The sequence below is a fragment of the Sycon ciliatum genome, chromosome 12 (assembly GCF_964019385.1).
Source record: "Sycon ciliatum chromosome 12, ocSycCili1.1, whole genome shotgun sequence".
Lineage (NCBI taxonomy): Eukaryota > Metazoa > Porifera > Calcarea > Leucosolenida > Sycettidae > Sycon > Sycon ciliatum.
In genome coordinates, this window is record NC_088654.1 from 20,605,424 (window position 1) to 20,625,607 (window position 20,184).

The 20,184-nt window shown below is 47.3% G+C and overlaps 1 protein-coding gene across 1 annotated transcript in view; it reads right to left on the reverse strand.

Moving 5' to 3' along the window:
- Positions 1–20,184, reverse strand: part of LOC135828549 (protein sidekick-2-like) — a 158,939-nt gene that overhangs the window by 58,664 nt on the left and 80,091 nt on the right. Inside the window, exon 10 of the mRNA XM_065340989.1 lies at positions 3,252–3,370. Coding sequence (XP_065197061.1) covers positions 3,252–3,370 — 119 coding nt within the window. The remainder of the gene's footprint in view (positions 1–3,251; positions 3,371–20,184) is intronic.

Consider the following 20,184-nt stretch of genomic DNA (forward strand, 5'->3'; position numbering starts at 1 on the left):
GTATAGCCTTCGACACACACACGCACTTGGCGCCTCCCACCCTCCAGAACCGACATCTGTAAAGACTCCCCCCCACTGTACATGTCCCTACAATACTACAATGCCCTCCCTGCTAGGATTCGTGACGTTCCTTCCCGACCTGCTTTCAAACAAGAACCATGACACCACCGAGGGCAGTTGCTAACCAGCACCGGCACTCCACTCACCACCAGCATCAACTAGCACCGACACTGCCCGCCGGAGCCCGTAATAGTGCTCTCCGATCATTCCCCCATGCCACGATCTAAGACTGGAATTGTCTCCCATCTGCCCTGCTACGCAACCTTCCCACGCAGAAGGGAATGCAGGCATTCAAGGAAGGCACCTACAAGTCTCTCCGCAGCCGAGACTGGCGCTCAGCCACAGATGCCCTCTGAACACTCCCTGAACACCCTCTCCGCTTGCACCCTAGCTCCCGAGTCCCCCCTTTATATTTTTATTATTTTTTAATTCTATCACATGTATCATCTTTCCGTCTTCCTTCCTCTATATAAATGTACTCCTCCTCCCCTCCCCCTGTGTCTACTCCTCCCCAGTTTTGGTTCACTGAAGTGTCGCTGAAGCCGAGACCTCAGGTCGGCGGAGATGCTCCAGTTTCACCACCACAGTTGCGTCTGCAACCACCTCTATCATGCAGTATTCTGTTCTCGAGGTTCGTGGTTTTTCGTAAAAAAATCTACTCACTCTGATTAACTCAATCTGCTCCTGCAGCGCTCACCCTCTCCCATACTTGTAAAATTCAAAGTGATGTAAATTACTTTCCAACTGCATAACCCGCAGCTCCACCCACAACATCTCACCTTCTCATAAACATATCTCTCATTGGCGATGGTGCCATCGTGAGAATAAAGAATTCAAACAAAGCTTCACATCTGACAACAACACCAACTAATCCACAATACAAGGCAGCAAATGACAGACCAAGCAGATCTACAGCAGATTGCAACAGGACCTATGAATTAACAGTAAACATACAGGAAACAATTGGAGAGGGCGACGACTGACATGAAGGCAACGGCATCTACGGCTGGCGTTGATGGTGAAACGTAGGACGATGCAAACGAGGAAGAGATTCAAACCGGTGTGGATGATGGAGCAAGTCATTTGGTTTCTAGTACTGACTGTTGCCGTACTTATTCTAAGTCCTGTTTCTTTTGTTTTGTGCCATGCTCGTCATGGTTATCTGTTGCAGTTAAAAGTTTTGGAAGCTGTTTGTCAGCGCATTCGTAAGCCAAATTTGTGTGTCCAGAAAGATAGTATTATTAGCCTAAAATTGTTCAAATAAAGTTCGTTTGTGTAGTGTGGCAACGTTTTTGCCACTTGTGCCTAAATGTGTTTGGTCACCTTCTTGTTTATTATTTTTATTATTATCACTCGTTCTCACTTTTTTGTTTTTGTTGCTGATACACACTTGTGACGCTTAGTTCTTACTTGTGCTTGTACTTGTACATGTACGAACAAGAGAGGTTTCTTGTTCACTAGCACAACTGACAACGGGAACAGGTAGGTTGGTGGAACGACATTTATTAGAGACGACGAGACAAGAGACCAAGACGAACGAACGACTACGTTGAAGAGTGAGATTATTGAAGAGAGAGAGAGAGAGAAAGAGATTGTTGAAGAGAGAGAGAGAGAGAAAGAGATTGTTGAAGAGAAAGAGAGAGAGAGAAAGAGATTCTTGAAGAGAGAAGCAATGCAGTATAAAGGCAGTGGGTAGCTATGGCAAACATGGGCACGCAAGTAGGTACCCATGCCAATGGAACGAAAGGTGAGTATGACGTAGTAAAGTTGCATGCAGGCCGGCCAGCTTAGGAAAGGTTGTAGGTAAGATTGTACGGGAGGAGGTACCTAACACTTGTATACCCTTGTTTTCTGCATACCTTTGTGAGAAATCACGCCTCGGTAATTTTTGTGCTGTCAGTGTATCCTGCTGCCCTACCTTGATTGCTATATTATTTCCTTTGTTCTCATTTTGTTCTTTAGTACAACAGTGATTCCTGAAGAGCGTTGTACGAAAACTTGTTCGAATCATCTTTTTTTCCATCAATTTTTTCTTCTTTCATGTATTTTCCTTACCTTTTAGGTTTTTTTTGCATCGTCTCCATCGCTTACATTTTAAATAAAGTAATCCAAATGTCACTTCAGCTCATCCTCCTTCTTGCCATATATATAATTATTTAAAAAATAAAAATGCTTTGCTTCACGGAAACGTATTTCATTGCGAAGAGCTGCGCTTCGGTCCTCTGAGCTGTGCTGATGAGCTCTAACAGAGCGAAACAGTTGCTGTCCACAGACTTGAGTATAATTATATATGTGGCAGAGAAAAGGACATTATGGATACGAGTTAAGAGTAACTCTCCATCACTGTAACATGATGCTATATACAGTCAGAAAGTGCAATAACTAGGCACAAAACTGACAGAGTACTGAGACATTCGATGTCCTGACACCTAGCTTCAACACATCTCCGTAGCGCTAACCGACAGCCTTCCAACTTGGAAGGTTCAAGGTTATGGAAAGACCAAAGAGGGGAAGGCAAGCGCAATGAAAACGAGCAAAAGCTACAGTCCCAACGGAACAAAGAATGTCGATTGTTACTGGACGATGATGTATTTATGGCTCAACATCCGAGTTTCAAATATTAACTGGTTTGAGGGAATATATATATATATATATTTAAATAGAGACGTAGGCGAACAAAATTTATATACACACAACAACAAGGTTGTCAATTTCATAATACTAAAAGCTTTTCACCCATTTTCATCAGTAGGTACATGGGAATGAGCACACACACGTACATGGGAATGAGCAAGAATGAAAACGAAATATAGCTGCTTTGCCTAGCTTGCACATTGACCTCATGACGGCACATGCCAACACATTGCTAAAATAATATTTTGACAACCCGGTTGACGGTGACTTCAATCGTGTCAATTCAACAATTCATTGAAGAAATCCCAGGGAATTTTTAGGCAAAGAAACACACCGCCAGTGCGCAAAATCGCCAGTGCAAGAAGGGATACAGTAACATAGGATGGTAACGTAAAGGTATGAATGGCTATCAGAGCACCTTCTGAACAATGCCATTGTTGCGAGTATGTTGTTGCCTATTCACATCACTGCTTATGACTATATGTTTAGCACTTAAACTAACCACCCTGATAATAACATGTTGCATGCCATGACAAGCAATGATTCAAGCACTGTACCATTATATATGTAGTTCCGGACTTGGTAATCCGCTGATAAGTGTATGGCGTAGTCACCCACAGACGGAGTTAGGGCGCAGAGTCGATGATCGATGGCCAGCTTGTTGTTCCGAAGATCACTGTGCACAAGGAGCATATAACTGGATTGAGTACAGAACATATGGCCAGCAAATGCTGGTGTGCTATTTATTGTTTAAAAATATCATAACTACCAAAGCAGTCAGTGGAAGATTATCCAAAATGTTCCAGCCAACTGATTGGACCAGTACAGTACAGCTAAACCTGTCTAAAACAATCACTCCAGGGACCTTGAAACCGAGGTCTTTGTTACCAGGTGGTCTCCTTATCCAGGGTCATTTGACTGAAGCATTCCTAGCTCTGGGTCCTTGATTCAGTGGTCTTCCAGAACAGGTGGTCACCTTATCCGAGTGCTTGCCTTTTACAGTATCTGGAGAAAGTAAGAATCCACACTGAGTGTGTTAAATTGTCCTGGCAACATCAGGGAGATCTCACACATCTATCTGGTTAATCGCTATCAGCGAGTCTAAGTAAATGCCAGTCTAGGTAGTACCACGGAATGCGCCCGAGGTGTCCCGCAGGGTCTGTACTCGGGCCACTACTGCTTTGCGTATAATAATAATAATAATAATAATATGGCATGGCTAGACTTCCGAAAGGCCTTCGATAGCCTTTCCCAAGAGTGGATCTGGGAAATTGCTACCATCTACAAGTTCGATCCTAGGATCATCCGCACACTCCAAACGCTGTCGGAGCAATGGAGCACACAACTGTGCCTTAGCAGCGGTGTCAGCGAGCCAATATCCATCCGACGGGGTATCTTCCAGGGTGATTCTCTGTCTCCCCTGCTGTTCTGCATCGGTCTCAACCCAATATCAAACGAATTAGCAAGAAGCGGCATAGGATATTGCTGTGGACCCACACGTGATTCCCTGTTGTCGCATCTATGGTACATGGATGACGTCAAGCTATTTGCCGCTAGCAGTACTGGACTGGACTCCTTGATCAACATTGTGGAGTGCGTTGGTGGTGCGGTTGGCATGCAACTATCTCCCACTAAGTGCTCGAAGATTGTGTGCCCGGCCGCTAAGCCAACCCAGGATGCAGAGCCTTGGTCAACCTTGCTAACAGAGTCGATCATTCATCCTCTGCAAGATGGCGAGGTGTACCTCTACCTTGGCCTGCGGGAATTCCTGGGAATCGAGGCTGGTGGAGTTAAACAATCTGCCATCGCTGAGTTCCGTCGCCGTCTTCGCTTGATCACGGATGCTTCACTGTGTGCACCAAACCTCATCAGAGCAATCAACACCTACGTTCTGCCAGTGGTGTCCTATGGCCTTGGCACAGTCTGAATTCTATAATTCTCACGATGGCACCATCGCCAATAAGAGATAAATTTATGAGAAGGTGAGATTGTGGGTTAAACAGTTGGAAAGTGATTTACATCACTTTGAACTTTACAAGTATGGGAGAGGGTGAGCGCTGCAGGAGCAGATTGAGTTAATCAGCAGTGAGCAGATTTCTTGTTTGAAAGCAGGTCGGGAGGAGACGTCACGAATGCTAGCAGGGAGGGCATTGTAGTATTCTAGGGACTTCTACAGTGGGGAGTCTTTACAGCGATTGGTTCTGGAGGGTGGGAGGTGCCAAGTGCGTGCGTGTCGAAGGCTGTACTGGGCCGTAACTTGAGCGGGGTGTTGAGCAAGCGTATGTGTTGTGGGGCATATTGGTATTTTATGGAGTGAGCAAGAAGGGTGAGCTTCACTTTGCGGAGAGAGAACATTGTCGGCCATTTGAGCCGATGGAGCAGTGTTGAATGATCCAGAGGAGTGTAGAGGGGGAGACGGAGGCGGATTCTGGCCGCCTTGCGCCGGATTCGCTCAAGACGGTCAAGGGCTGCGATTGAGAGCGGGGTGACAGCAATGCATGCATATTCAATTATAGGCAGGATATACGTTTTGTAAATGAGAGAGAGTGATTTAGTGTGTAGAGTTGATTTGAGCCTAAAGAGAATATTAAAAGATTTCACGGCTTTCTTCAGCACAGAGTCAAGGTGGGCTGACCATCTTAGGTCGTGCTGAAAGATGATGCCGAGGTGACGATGTTGTGGTACAGTTTCTAGTAGGGTTTGGCCAAGTTTTATTTCGGGTAGTCGTGGTGGGGGTCGGTTAGCATGGTAGAAGGGGAGGATGACGGTTTTCGTTTTATTGACTAGCAGGTGCCAGCGCTCTAGCCATTCTGCTGCGGCATCGACGCTTCTTTGTAGCGCAGCCTCACACTCAATGTAGCTGCCTGCAATGGCAATTAGTGCGGTGTCGTCCGCGAATTGGCTACACGAGGTTGTAGCATTTTCACAGGCAGTGGGCAGGTCAATGATGTACGCCAGGAACAGAAGTGGTCCCAGGACCGAGCCCTGGGGCACTCCCGCTGGTATTGGTATGAAGGCGGATGTTGTGCCTTCAACCTGCACCCGCTTGTCTGCGTCCTGTCAAGTAGGCCAATTGTGAGCCTTGCCGTCGACACCGTAGTGGCTCAGCTTTTTCAGCAAGCCTTGATGCCATACACGATCAAAGGCTTTACTGAGATCGAAGAAACACGTTACAACATGCTTCCCCGCATCCCTAGCTGTGGATATTTGGTGGACGATCCGTGCGAGTTGCAGTTCGGTCCCGTCTTGTTTCCTGAAGCCGGATTGGTTGGAGGGTAAGTGCGGTGCTATGTGATTGTACAGACGAGAGTGGACTATTTTTTTCTTGTGTTTTTGATATTATACTGAGCAGGGAGATGGGTCGGTAGTTGGTAGGATGGGAGGGGTTGCCCGACTTGGGGATGGGTGTAATAGTTGCGTCTTTCCAATCCTGTGGTATTTCTCCGGTTCTGAAGGACAGACTGTAGAGACTAGTGAGAGATGGGGAGATTTCCTTTGCAATTTCTTTCAGGAGCCGAGTTGGGATGTTGTCAAAGCCTGGGCTCTTGCCAGTGTCTAGACTGCTTAGAAGCTTCTCGACCTCTTCCACTGTTGCTGCGATTGTATTTAGAGTATGACTGATGTCAGGGGTAGTGTTGATGTCTGGTGTAGTACAGGTGGTCTTGTCGATGGTCTGTTGGCTTTGGGAGATAAAGAACTTGTTGAGAGCTGTTGCCTTCTCCATAGCCGTGGCTGCAGTGGAGTTGGCTGTCGATAGTGTGGGAATTGTTTGCTTAGGCGGTTTCTTCAGGTACTTCAGTAGACGGTGGAGGTTTGTACCCGTTGACGTTGTTTGCTGGACAAAGTCGGACTTAGCCTGTCGCAAAAGAGCGGTTACTCGGTTACGCTGGGCTGTGTACAGTTTCCAATCTGAGTCTAGTTGGGTCGCCTTGTAGGTACGCAACTGTTTGTGCTTTGTTTTGATCTGGCTGAGGAGATCCTTCGTCATCCAGGGACGAGTGGGCGTAATATTTTTTGCGGGACTTGCTTCTGGTCACTTGGCAGTGGTGCACGGCTAGTTTCAGTATCTGGTCTCTCCAGAAGTTCCAGAATGAGGTTACTGGCTGAAGGTCAGTGGGATGTGGATCATACTGCAGATTGCAGGTAGCAAGAGCTTCACGCAGGGACGCAATGCGTTCCTCGCTCCACAACCAGATGTGCTGGAGGTGCTTTGCTGTGTAGTACTGCTTTCATCGAGTCATTCCTTGGACCGCGGATGAGCTCCGCCCGCTGGACAGGACGGTGAGGAAGGCTCTTACTGCTAGCAGGGCCCAAAACCCACGTGCCTCAATCCGTCGCCTATATCTACCGCGGAGTGAGGGAGGTCGTGGCCTAGTCTGCATCGTAGATCTCCACGACCGTACTTGCATCCGGCTCGCTCAGTACCTGAAGGATCGGGAAGATGTCCCTGCCCTGGCCGCTGTTCTCCAGCACCATGAATCACGTCCCTCTAGAAAATCAATACCAAAGCTGGCAAATACTGTCCTGCAGCGCCTTCGCCTGACGAGCCTGGACACCGCTAACAAAGAGACTGTTAAACAGGCCCTCAATGACAACCGCCGCCGTGAACTTCGAGCGATGCCTCTTCATGGTCGCTATTGGGCACGTGTTAATGGCATCCTGGACATGCAGCTCTCGTTTTCCTGTTTCAGATCCCAGACAATGCGTCCTGAAACGGAAGGCTTTCTCATTGCTTGCCAGGATCAGGTGATTGCCACGAGAAGCAATATGCGCCATATCCACAAGAGGCATAATGTCGTGGACCTCTGTCGTGTATGTGGTGCACCCGGAGAAAATATGGACCACATCATCGCCTGCTGTCCAGCTGTTGTGAAACCACAAGTTCTCGAGAGTGAAAGGCCTTCTCGCTTGTGACATTGTGTTCGTTCCAATGCAGCTGTATCCCGACTCCGCCGTACCGCTGATGTTTACGACGTAGTATACGCTACATGCGCTATGTGCGGTTTGCTGTGTGCGCTGTAGTTGTATGTTGTATGTGTATGCTTTTCTCATATACGCTGTCATTTTCACGCTATAACTACCTGGTGGTTTTAGTGTTAGTTATTCAGTTAGTTCAGTTCATTCCGTTGTTCATACATTCATTGTTCATTGGTATTAGTCGATGGAAGTGAAATATACTGTTGAGAATAATAGTTGTCCTCGTGCCGTGTGGGGTCGTTCGTTCCTGACACTTTAGAGAACCAGAGGGTTCACAACATTTGGCGACCACGCCAGGATACGAAGCGAGCATGGCACAGGAACTGTGGATCATTGAAGCCAGCTTTATTGCCAACGGAATTCGGTATGGATTTGAAGGCGATAGGTTGAGAGAATACGTGGAGAAGAGGCTCCGACAGCGCGAGGAGTTTGAAGAGCACAGTGCTAGACGGCAAGAGGGTGCGCTCCGCACAGAGTTTAACGAAAAGCTCAAGAAGATGGACGAGCGCATCGCCGTCAGTACATATTATGAGGAAGCAAAGCGAGATTTGCTTGCCTCGCCCAGAAGGACGCCGGACAAGGCGTGTAAGACTTTGCTTACAGACAAGCAGCGGTCAGAAGAGTATTCGAAGCCAGTGGGAGGATCAGATCCGAGGCCCACTGGGTCGGTACAGTGCATGGCGACATCGGTCGGAGACGCTCAGAAGCAGCTGGAGTCTCGGCCGAACGAGTTGGAGGCGCAAGAGTTGGAGGCGCAAGAGTTGGAGGCGCAAGAGTTGGAGGCGCAAGAGTTGGAGGCGCAAGAGTTGGAGGCGCAAGAGTTGGAGGCGCAAGAGTTGGAGGCGAAAGAGTTGGAGGCGAAAGAGTTGGAGGCGAAAGAGTTAGAAGCGCAAGGCGTAGTAGCCGAGAAAATGAGAAGGGCGATACTACTGGTTAGCACGGAAGAAGTAAGCGGCGAGACTGTGTGGAACACAGAGATCCGATGTGTGTCCTCGGATTCCGCGCCCGCCCCGGGTCGAAGCAGTGTACCGGTGACCATGTCGTGTGTGACAGCCCACATCGTCGAGCTTTATGACATTATCGGTTGTGTGTTGTCTGGTCCAGCGTCTGCCCCATGTCGAAGTGGATCGGTGACAGTGTCGTGTGGGACAGCCCACAGCGGCGAGCTTCGCGATGTCGAGTTGTCTGAAGTGGTGGGCATTAGTGATATTCTACCATGGCCACCACCGCAGCAGCAGATGACGCGTAGTAAGCCCCAAATCGTTTGACTTGCGGGTTGTTGTACGGCGGTGAGAAGCCCTTTGGTGGGGAGAATGTTGTGAAACCACAAGTTCTCGAGAGTGAAAGGCCTTCTCGCTTGTGACATTGTGTTCGTTCCAATGCAGCTGTATCCCGACTCCGCCGTACCGCTGATGTTTACGACGTAGTATACGCTACATGCGCTATGTGCGGTTTGCTGTGTGCGCTGTAGTTGTATGTTGTATGTGTATGCTTTTCTCATATACGCTGTCATTTTCACGCTATAACTACCTGGTGGTTTTAGTGTTAGTTATTCAGTTAGTTCAGTTCATTCCGTTGTTCATACATTCATTGTTCATTGGTATTAGTCGATGGAAGTGAAATATACTGTTGAGAATAATAGTTGTCCTCGTGCCGTGTGGGGTCGTTCGTTCCTGACACTTTAGAGAACCAGAGGGTTCACAACACCAGCCCTGGCACGGACTGCATACATTGCCCGGCATAACTTTGTGGTCCAGGCCCTGCATGGCGCTGTGTAAGCAGCATGAATTACCCAGCAGTAAGCAGCTGGTACAGGTCACAAGTTCTGCCAGTTGCAAGCTTATGTGGCAGATTTCCATTCCCACAGATCGAGTAATAAAAGCGAAGAGACCAGACCTGGTGCTGGTTCTGGATGATCGGGCACTACTCGTGGACGTCAGTGTCCCATTGGACCACAGGGTCAATGAGTAGGTGCAGGAGAAGACCAGTAAATACCTGCAGAGCTAAGGAGGATCTGGAACAAAAAGATAACTATTGTTCTAGTTATCATTGGTGCTCTGGGTGGTGTGTCAGGAACGAGCCGCAGCCACATCTTAAGCCTTGGGCTCCACGCGTCCGTCATCCAGCGGCTGCAGCAATGTTCTATTCTGGGCACCCTGAGAATTGTGCGGTCGGTAACTGGTCATGGATGGGAGAGTGGCATGGTCGGAACGGTTGGTTGACCTTATGTTAGCCTGCCCGTAATGTCTCCATGTGTCTCAGTCTGTGTGTTTTATGATTGTGGTGCATCATGTGCTGTGTGACGAGCCGAGAGGCGTGAATTTCTGCCATATGCCCCCAGTCATGTATTGTCTTTCTCTGCATATGCCGTTTTATCTCGTCTGAGTTTGTCTTGCTTGGAGTTTCCCATGTGCAGCATGCTTGGTGTTTGCTACTTCAGTAGTTCTGTTATACATGACTGTGATGTTATGTGAGTATCGAAGTTGGTATAGTTGAATTTTTCTCTCATGAAGTTTATCAAAATATGTTCAGGGTTTTCTTTCATCTTCATTGATTGGTGCTTTACCCTTGGGTCATATGGATCCCGGCGCTGTACTTCATGCCTCCCTTCAAGCTTTCTTTTTCTGCTTTGGGAGTGAATAAAAGTCATCGTCATAATAATAATAATTAATTGCTCGAACTGATGCCAATTGCAGGCTTTGCAAGGGCAGCTTAGAAACAATTGACCACATTGTCAGTGCCTGCCCAGTTCTTGCTCGGACCAGTTACATTGAACGACATAACCGGATAGTAAAGTATGTGCACTTCGAAATGTGTAGAGCACGAGATCTACCTACTGGTGCTTCACGATTCGACCACCAGCTCAAGGCATTGGTCAAAAGTGATCGGTATCGGCTCTATTGGGAGTATTCGGTCCCAACTGACCTGAAACTATTGTAGTATCCCTGCCCGACCAATACGGAAGCAGTACGGAACTAATACGGAGCTTTGCCTGATGTATATTTAGTGTATCTCCGTATGTAAGCGTACGGCGTCTGCTGCATATAACGGCTGCGCATTTCTGTTTTGACGAAGATGAGATTTTGATAATAACGAGCTATTCAACCTCCAGGTGTGCACCGGAGAGAAAGTCAGTCATTTTGCCGTTTCTTCTTTCACTAATAATTATATCTCAGGTGTGTACCTGAAAGAAGTAGAATAAAAGTAATTCTTGTTGATTTCACCGCGCCTACCACTCGGCTACCCATTACATTGGTGGCAGCGGTGTGTTTAAAAAATAAATAAAACAACGTGATTCGACCCCAGACCCCGATGGCTCAACCCGCTGCAGCTCCCTGCGACGAATCAAGATGAGAATCATGTTTCTTGCCGTCCTGGGCTTGGCCCTACTTATTAGCTTGCAGCACAGTCAGGGTGCTAGCGTGGATCACCCTTCCCTCCGCATGGCATCCACTGGAGACTCCGATGGCGATTCCAAGCGACCCGCTACCTACATGTTTACTACCGGTGGTGATGGCGAAGCTGATGAGGACGACAACAGGCAGGCTGCTGCCCAAGACAAGGAGGGTGTTCCCCAAGACCAGCAGCGTTTGATTTTCGCCGGCACGCAGTCGGAAGCAGGAGCCCACTCTTCATTTGGTACTTCGTCTCCGTGTTGGGATGCAGATTTTCGTCCACACTCTTCCTGGCTAGACCATCACTCTTTACGTCACGCAAAGCGATGCTATCGACAATGTGAAGACCACGATTCAAGTCGAGGAGGGAGGTCATTTGTCTGACGCCGAGCTAGCCGCTCTGAGTGACCGGCTCAACCAAGATGAAAATAAAACCTGGCTTGCCCTCCGCCGTAGCTCCAGCCGATAACGATAACGCTGATTCTAGGTATGGCATTTTCTTTCCTCTCTTCCTTCAGTCTCCCTGTTCTTTTCAGTCTTCCTTTATGCGAGTGTGTGAATCCAGTTTAGTTTGGTAGACGTCTGATCATGGTGAGCCACGGTTTACCCAGCTAACGTGGGACAATGTGTGTGACAACGCCCCTTATAGTTATAGTGTATTCAGTTCGGTTTTTGAACTGCGATGTTCCTGGCGGGTTGTGCCAGCGTAGTGCAGCAAGAGTGCTGTGGTTTCAGGTCCTATTTGGAGGACAGTTCTTTCCCTTTTGACCCCGTGAGATCGTGTGAACCTTGTGTGCTTTTACTTCTACTTTATGATTTGTTATCAGTTCATTTCTTCTGTCTACTCTAAACGTTATCATTTCCGATATATTATTTGCCATCTTCCGGTTGACGCTGTGTTCGTAACTCTTCACTAATTTTTTGAAAATCACGAGGGCGTGATTATCTGTAGGAAGGGAGGGGGTAGTATCCCTGCCCGACCAATACGGAAGCAGTACGGAACTAATACGGAGCTTTGCCTGATGTATATTTAGTGTATCTCCGTATGTAAGCGTACGGCGTCTGCTGCATATAACAGCTGCGCATTTCTGTTTTGAGGAAGATGAGATTTTGATAATAACGAGCTATTCAACCTCCAGGTGTGCACCGGAGAGAAAGTCAGTCATTTTGCCGTTTCTTCTTTCACTAATAATTATATCTCAGGTGTGTACCTGAAAGAAGTAGAATAAAATTAATTCTTGTTGATTTCACCGCGCCTACCACTCCTACCACTCGGCTACCCATTACACTATCAGCAAACACTCCCGATCTGCTCCTTGTTGATGACAAGGAGCGCATCGCATACATTATAGACATCAGCATTCCTGGTGAGAACAACATCAATAAGAAAATGGCTGAAAAGCGCTCGAAATATTATGACTTGAAGCGGGAGATTTCCAGAATTTGGTCCCTCACCCAGGTTGACGTGGTCCCTGTGGTTGTCGGTGCCCTGGGAAGCTTGGTGGGGGAGACTCCTGAATGCCTCCGGACTGTGCAGGGAGGAGATCTGGCTATTGTGCAACAGGATGCTATCCAAGGTTCGCTTAAAATACTAAGAACTGTCCTTAACATGTAGATGCACATCTGCTGGGTTTCATGTTCAATAGCCAAGAGACTTGAATAACGACTGATAAAGATATTTCCTTTGCAATCCCCATAACAACATCAACGTCCTTATCATTTGTACAATACCTGTCTTTGTACAAAACCTGTCGTTGCAAATTCTTTATTATTGTTTTGATGTTGGAGATTGGATTGAGTTTCTTTCCTTTCTTCCTCTTCCTTCCCCTATTTCTTGTCCCTTTGGTTTTTGGTTTTTTATTTTTTTCACTTTCTTTTTGCTGTCCCACCCATGGAAATATTTTCCGGGGGGTCTGGCTTATCGCCTTCGAAAGAAGTGAATAAAGGAGACATAATAATAATAACGAGAGAGCTTGGAAGCTCAGGGCCCTACGCTATTCTTTTTTGCCTTGATGACCTAGACAAAAAAAAGCATAGGGATGTTATAAATTCTTGTAAGTTTCTACTTTTTGTTTTTAGACATAACCTGGGATTCGAACCCGCACTATCGCCCTGCATGCATCCCCCGATACACTTCGCAAACATACTAATTCTTCCAAGTTGCTTCACGTTATGATCTTGTATTTGAAAGCCCTATTTGAATATGCATTGTGGCCAGCCGTCTTTGATTGTACGGTACGGTACGGGTTAGGTACGGGACAGGTACGGGACAGGTACGGGACAGGCACGGTCGAGGGTAATACGACACCGTCTACCGCCTTGATGACGGGAAAAAAAGAAAAGGGATGTTACAAATTTGTCAATTCTCCTATTTTTTTAGGCATTACCTGGGATTCGAACCCGCACTATCGCCGCGCCCTACATGCATTCGCCCATACACATCGCATTCATACTCATTCTTCCAAGTTGCTTCACGTTATGATCTTGCGTTTGAAAGCCCTATTTGAATATTGCGGCCTGCTGTATGTGGCCAGCTGTGTTTGATGGTACGGTACGGTACGGTACGGGACAGATACGGGATAGCGCCAGACGTGACACAAACACACAAACACACAAACACCAAATCAAAGCTGTGTGGACCCTAGCTAGCGCCAGACGTTACTGAAGTAACGTCTTCTGCATAGCTACGGGAATAATAATAATAATTAGACCGGTTCGCGTACCAGGCAGGTACTAAGGAGTGAGCGGAGCGGGCTCGCGGTGCTGCTGATGCTACTTGAGAAGTGGCCGAACTGGTTGACCATTCACATGAACGTGCGTAGCTCGAAGTTATTAGTGGGTGAGGGGAACTCACGAATTGCCTTGAGCTGGCCTGGCTCCGCTGCTATGCAGAAGCGAGGGATAACGTAGCCCATATAGTGAACTTGCTCTTGAGCAAATGTGAACTTGTTTGCATTGAGGGTGATACCCTGCTCCTTGCAGCGCATGAGAATGTTCCAGAGCGAAAATGTCGTCTACGACCTTCTGCAGAATGCCAATGCCTGCCAATGCAAAATATATCCCGCCGACAATACTCATCCCCAGTCGAGGACAGGCCCATGGGTGTACGCAGAAACTTGTACCGCCCCCAAGGGGTGATGAAGGCTGTCAGATGCTGGCAGTCTTCCGCCAGTGGTATTTTCCAGTAGCCGTGCATGGCATGCAGGGTAGTGAATATCTTGCCCCGCGGGAATGTCAGCTACGGCATCCTTCGGCGTTTTGAGTGGGCAGTACGCCCGACAGATGCGTAGGCCACCGTTGGATTTCGGGGCCAGAACGAGCGAGTGGCACCAATCAGTCGGCACGTCTCCGAGTGGCGTTATCACGCCTTGCCATACCATGGTGTCGAGCTGAGCATTGACATCGTCTCGATGTGCATATGGCACTGGACGGGTGCCGTGAATGCAGGTCGGGATAGCGTCCTCCTGCACATGGATGTGCATAGGTGTGGATGTGCATAGGTGGGCCGGCCATGGTCTGCAGAGTAGCTCTTTCCCAAAGCATAAGTCCCAAACTTATGCTTTTCGCAACCATGCCAAAACAAGTGAAAGTTGCTGAAATCGCATCCATATTTTCAGAAAAAGCTGAATAGTGTGGCAGTAATATAGTTAGTGTGTGTGTGTGTGTGTTAGCATCCACCGATCACCCTGCCATGTTTGCATCTGCCACGCACCACTGCATGAGTGCATTGCACACTGCACTCACACTGCACTCACACTGCACTCACACTGCACTCACACAGCACTCACACTGCACTCACACAGCACTCACACTGCACTCACACTGCACTCACACTGCACTCACACAGCACTCACACTGCACTCACACAGCACTCACACTGCACTCACACAGCACTCACACTGCCAGCGCATAGATTTGGGCACGATTAGCCTGACGTCACACAACTGTTTCCTTTGAAACTTTCTCTTTCTTTCTTGCTGTTGGCTTCACTTCAAAGTCTAATCAGTGGTGAATTTTAGCTTGTGCCAGCATCCAATTTTCACCCTCCATCACTCCCATCTTATCATCTTGCTAATGACCAGTTGTTGCCAATTGCATTGGCTTTGCCTTGCAACCCCATTGTGGCACAATATGGGTTTATTGCGGCTTCCCGCGAGCCAGTTGCTGCCGGTGGCCTGGCATTGCTTTCCAGCTCTTTGAGCTTTTGCATTACAAGACAGAGCCGGAGGCAGCTTCCGCGGAGCGGTTCGGCCGAAGGGCCATTTTTAAGGGGGTCTGGGTCCTCCCCCATAATCTTTTTGGAATTGAGACGGCAAATCCTGCACTCTGGGCGACACCCTGTATAAAATCACACATCGGAAATTTTCCTCCCCGGTTCGGGGCGTTCCACGTGGACCAACCTTTTGGGAAGTTGGTACGGCCATGGCCGTACTGGCCGTACCAGCGCCGGCCCTGCAAGACCAGTTCTTCGAAGCAACACACTATCTCCCAAACAATTTCCTTTTTGCCTTGGGCTGAGTATGAGTGTGCGAGGAACATGGTGCTAAGATGCCATAAACAGCCAATAAAGGAGCGGAAATGGAAAACACTGGCACAGCACAACTCCCTGAGTAAAGTCAATCGTACTTTGAAGTACATATGAATGCACATGTTCACAGCATGAAACATGTTTAGGAAAATTAACAGACTTGGGACGAGTCCTTTTGTCCATTTTTGTCCATTTTTGTTGAACCTGTGCACATCATTCATGACATTGCTGCATGCTCAGTGCTGCCACATGAGAAGAACACTTGTCATGATTATTTTATGTAATGTTTCAGCGCTTTTTGTTGAAGTGGAGCATCACCGACACTTCAAAGATCTCCGCCAAGGTGCTTCTTTGCAAACAGTTGCCGAAACGTTGCGAAGTAGTTTGTCAACACGAAGAAAGTTGCGAAAGTTGCGATTTCTTCCAAAACAACAAAAAGTTGCGAAAAAAGTGGCGAGCATCTTTGGGAAAGGGCTACTGCAGAGTGTCCTCAGATGTAAACACTGATGTAAAATGAGTAATTAGCTGATTACGGATACGGGCTCTGGGTGAGGCGATCCAGAATGAAGACGAAGAACTGTTTGTTTTGACAACATGTTATTCAGTTGATTCGATGTTTAATTCCTCTTTGTACTTCAATGTATTTCTGAACTGTACAACTGCTTTGCAGTACTTTCCGTTTTAGTAATAATTACGCTTCATCAATGTTCTCTTCGTTCAAGTAATTTATTTATTATTTATCTTTTGAATCTTTGTCTGCTGCGGACTGTGCACGTGTTTCTGTACATCAGTAGTATACGCTAGCGTTGTACATCTTGTATGATGACTTTGTACGTGCATGCATGCAGGCATGCCAGCTTGTATTCTCGGCGGATCTTTTTGGCTTTAGAGGTTGTAGGTCATGGAGGTTTGCTTCGACTTGTAATTCGTATTTTGCTCTCCCAATTTATAATGATAATCTACTCGTGTAACCAATAATGGTTGTTCAGGTTGCGCTGGTGTGTGGTTGCACGGGGGTGAACGAGCTAGTTTGGTAACAAGAACAATCTATGGGGATGCTGGAAACACGCTCTTCCATGTCAACGGCACGGCTGTTCAGCTGCGGCCATGTATCAAAATGGCGGCGAATTAACACGTAAATCGCACATTTACACTTTACACGTTTGATATATGAACTTGGTGTGTTTTGAGGTGGATCCTTTTCGAATCAAGTGGAATCAACTAGGTAACCCTATGTATATTGGGTTTGGGGACCTGACCAAACGCGAAGATCAAAGCAACAAAACGAGTGTTGTGAACCCTCTGGTTCTCTTAAGTGTCAGGAACAAACGACCCCACACGGCACGAGGACAACTATTTATTCTCAACAGTATATTTTACTTCCATCGACTAACAACAATGAACAATGAATGAATGTAATGAACAACTGAATAACTAACACTAAAACCACCAGGTAGTTATAGCGTGAAAATGACAGTGTATATGAGAAAAGCATACACATACAACATACAACTACAGCGCACACAGCAAACCGCACATAGCGCATGTAGCGTATACTACGTCGTAATCATCAGCGGTACGGCGGAGTCGGGATACAACTGCATTGACACGAAAACAATGTCACAAGCGAGAAGGCCTTTCACTCTCGAGAACTTGTCGTTTCACAACAACGAGAGAGCTTGGAAGCTCAGGGCCCTACGCTATGCTTTTTTGCCTTGATGACCTAAACAAAAAAAAGCATAGGGATGTTATAAATTCTTTCAAAAATTCCTTTTTTTTAAACATAACCTGGGATTCGAACCCGCACTATCGCGCGCCCTGCATGCATCCCCCGATATACTTCGCATACATACTAATTCTTCCAAGTTGCTTCACATTATGATCTTACATTTAAAAGCCCTATTTGAATATGCATTGTTGCCAGCCGTCTTTGATGGTACGGTACGGTAGGGGATAGGTACGGGACAGGTACGATCAAGGGTAATACGACACCGTCTCCTGTACCGTACCAGCAAACACAGCTGGCCACATACAGCTGCCCGCAATATTCAAATAGGGCTTTCAAACGCAAGATCATAACGTGAAGCAACTTGGAAGAATGGGTATGAATGCGAAGTGTGATATGACGGGAGTGAGCAGGAGATTCAGCAACACACTGTCGCCTGAAATTGTCAGTCTGATCATGCAATGCTGCCTGCGACTCCTGCTGGATTTAGTTGCCGGCACAACCTCCAAAATGCTGCCGGTGGCACACTGCTAATGGCCCTGCAGAGCTCCGTAGCTGAGCCAGCCGCCTTTAATGCGTGTGGATTTCTGCTAGGCTGCTTCTGCGTCGGCTATACATTGTTGCAGCTTGGCATGTAGTGTGACCAATGCTGTGTACTGCCCGTTGCTGTTGCCGTTGGATGCGGCTGGCGTTGTGCTTATCAAGTTCTTATTGAGCTGGCCGACATCTGCCAGCATTGATGCAGCGTAGATCCAGGGATGGATCCCCCGGTCAAAATGAAAAACTGGCACAACGGTATGGCTGATCTCGACCAGCAGAATCCGGGACCGGATAACAACGCTACACGTCGTTGTGAGCGACGTCTGGGAACCAGCAGCAACGAAAGCGCTATGATCAGCCTTGAGGGTCCGCAAGGTGTGTGACTGTTTGCCCTCATCTGACACGTCAGCAGGCGATGATTACATCATCCTCTTTGGACAGTGGCAGTGTGTAAGCATGGCTGCACTCCACTTCACCCTTTGCGGTGCATCAGTCATTTACGACTGATATTTTCTGGGGGTGGGTTGTATGCTCCCAGCTCTTGTGTACATCGTCTGAATGGGCTGAAATTTGGCACACACATAGTAGATACATAGGGGAACAAGCTGAAGGGGTAAAAGACCCGCGGTCCGTGCTGAAAATATTGAGTTATCCTCGATCGTAGTCAGCGTTTCGACGCGCGGCGAAGCGCATCCTCTGCATACAAACTGAAGCCGCGTGCCCCCATCTGACTGTATACTTGGGAAAAGAAACGATGTCTTGCACCACTATATCTTAGAAGCCATGGTGATGGCTGAATTGGACCGTTCGTACTATCGTTGCCAATAGTAATTTGATATTTTCGTCAATATTACTTGGAAACAAAGCGCTAGACACCTTTTCATCCTACTCCTTGTTCTTTTCGGATGCGAAAAATGTGCTCATGTGTATATAAAATTGAACGGCTGTGGAGTTACAGTGATTCTTGTCGGAGTGGGTAGAAATGTGAATTTTTGGCCAAATCAGGGGCACCTCAAAGGGTTAATCCCGACAATCCATAGTTATTGTTAGCTCAGTGCATGGTTGTTTCCACGAAGAGTCTGACCCAGGACATATCACAGTTCTCAACTGAACTTTTAAATTTAGTTCCATTATTGAGTGGTAGTCATACACCCTGTATGTGCTCATTTCCCTGTTCGTATTGCAGTGTATATGTTGCAGTGCGGCACATCGGTTTTCATGTTGTGTGTGTGTGGGGGGGGGGGGGGTGCGTGTGCGCGCGCACATACGCGATTGTGTGTGTGTTGTGTGTAGCCATGACTATGAGTGTGCTTTTGCTGTGACTTACGCCTGTGCAGTCTGACTGGAGTTACACCCAGTTTGTCTGCCTGCTAAAAACAGTAGAGTCGCGCGCCAAAGAACGTTGTTTCCAAGGGGTTAGCGTGGGACGTTCTTATTTTGTCAGCAATCTGGCTGCGTTCTTATAGCACGTTCTTAGAAACAAGCCATAGCGGATCATTCTGTATTGCATAAGCTGCCAGAAAACCAACGCCGCCATTCTTAGCTGTAGGCTGTAGCGTTCTTAGAACTTCAGGCTGGACGTTCTTCGGCGCACGACTCTACTGTATGTTCTCTTCCAATTGTGACATCTGCCTTCGGAAGTTGTGCAGTTACGCTGTGAATATATAATTGATGGCATGTACATTGTTGTAGATCACTTGTTGTAGGCGCATAACGTTTTTCAGTTGTGGCTTGACACAGGAGTGTGCTGCATGCATTCTAATGTGCTATGCCGCTACCACCAGATCAGGGTGCGAGCGTCTTCTGGGACTCTGCAGCTTCGTACTCGTGCTGTGCATACCTTTGATTGTGTGGTAGTTTCTAAGGCATGATGTATGATGTACTCAATTCAACACAAGGCACAGTTATCACTGATTACAGTCCATTCATAAAAAGATGGGCTCTGGCTCTGGCGAGCTCCCGTATTTGCCGATTTTTTTTCGTGATTTCATTGTACACAGTGCAGTGCCGCGAAATTTGAACTTTGAAAAAGAGTCCAAAAAGGCTACCTGAACTGGGGTTCGAACCCCACAATGCACTGTTGCAGGCAGGGTCAAACGGCCTGGATTTTGATGGTTTTTTCCAATTCAATGCTTCTGGGGCAAAACCTGGCCGATATCCTATTCTTGTTATGGCTTGCTTTTTGGACAAATAGACTTCAGAAACATAATTGGAAGAGGATTCCATAGGGGATTGCAGAAAACAATTCTAAAAAAGCTCAAAGTTTGACCCATTTATGGCCAAAAGCTAGAAGTCCATCTTTTTCTGAATGGACTGTAGTCGTG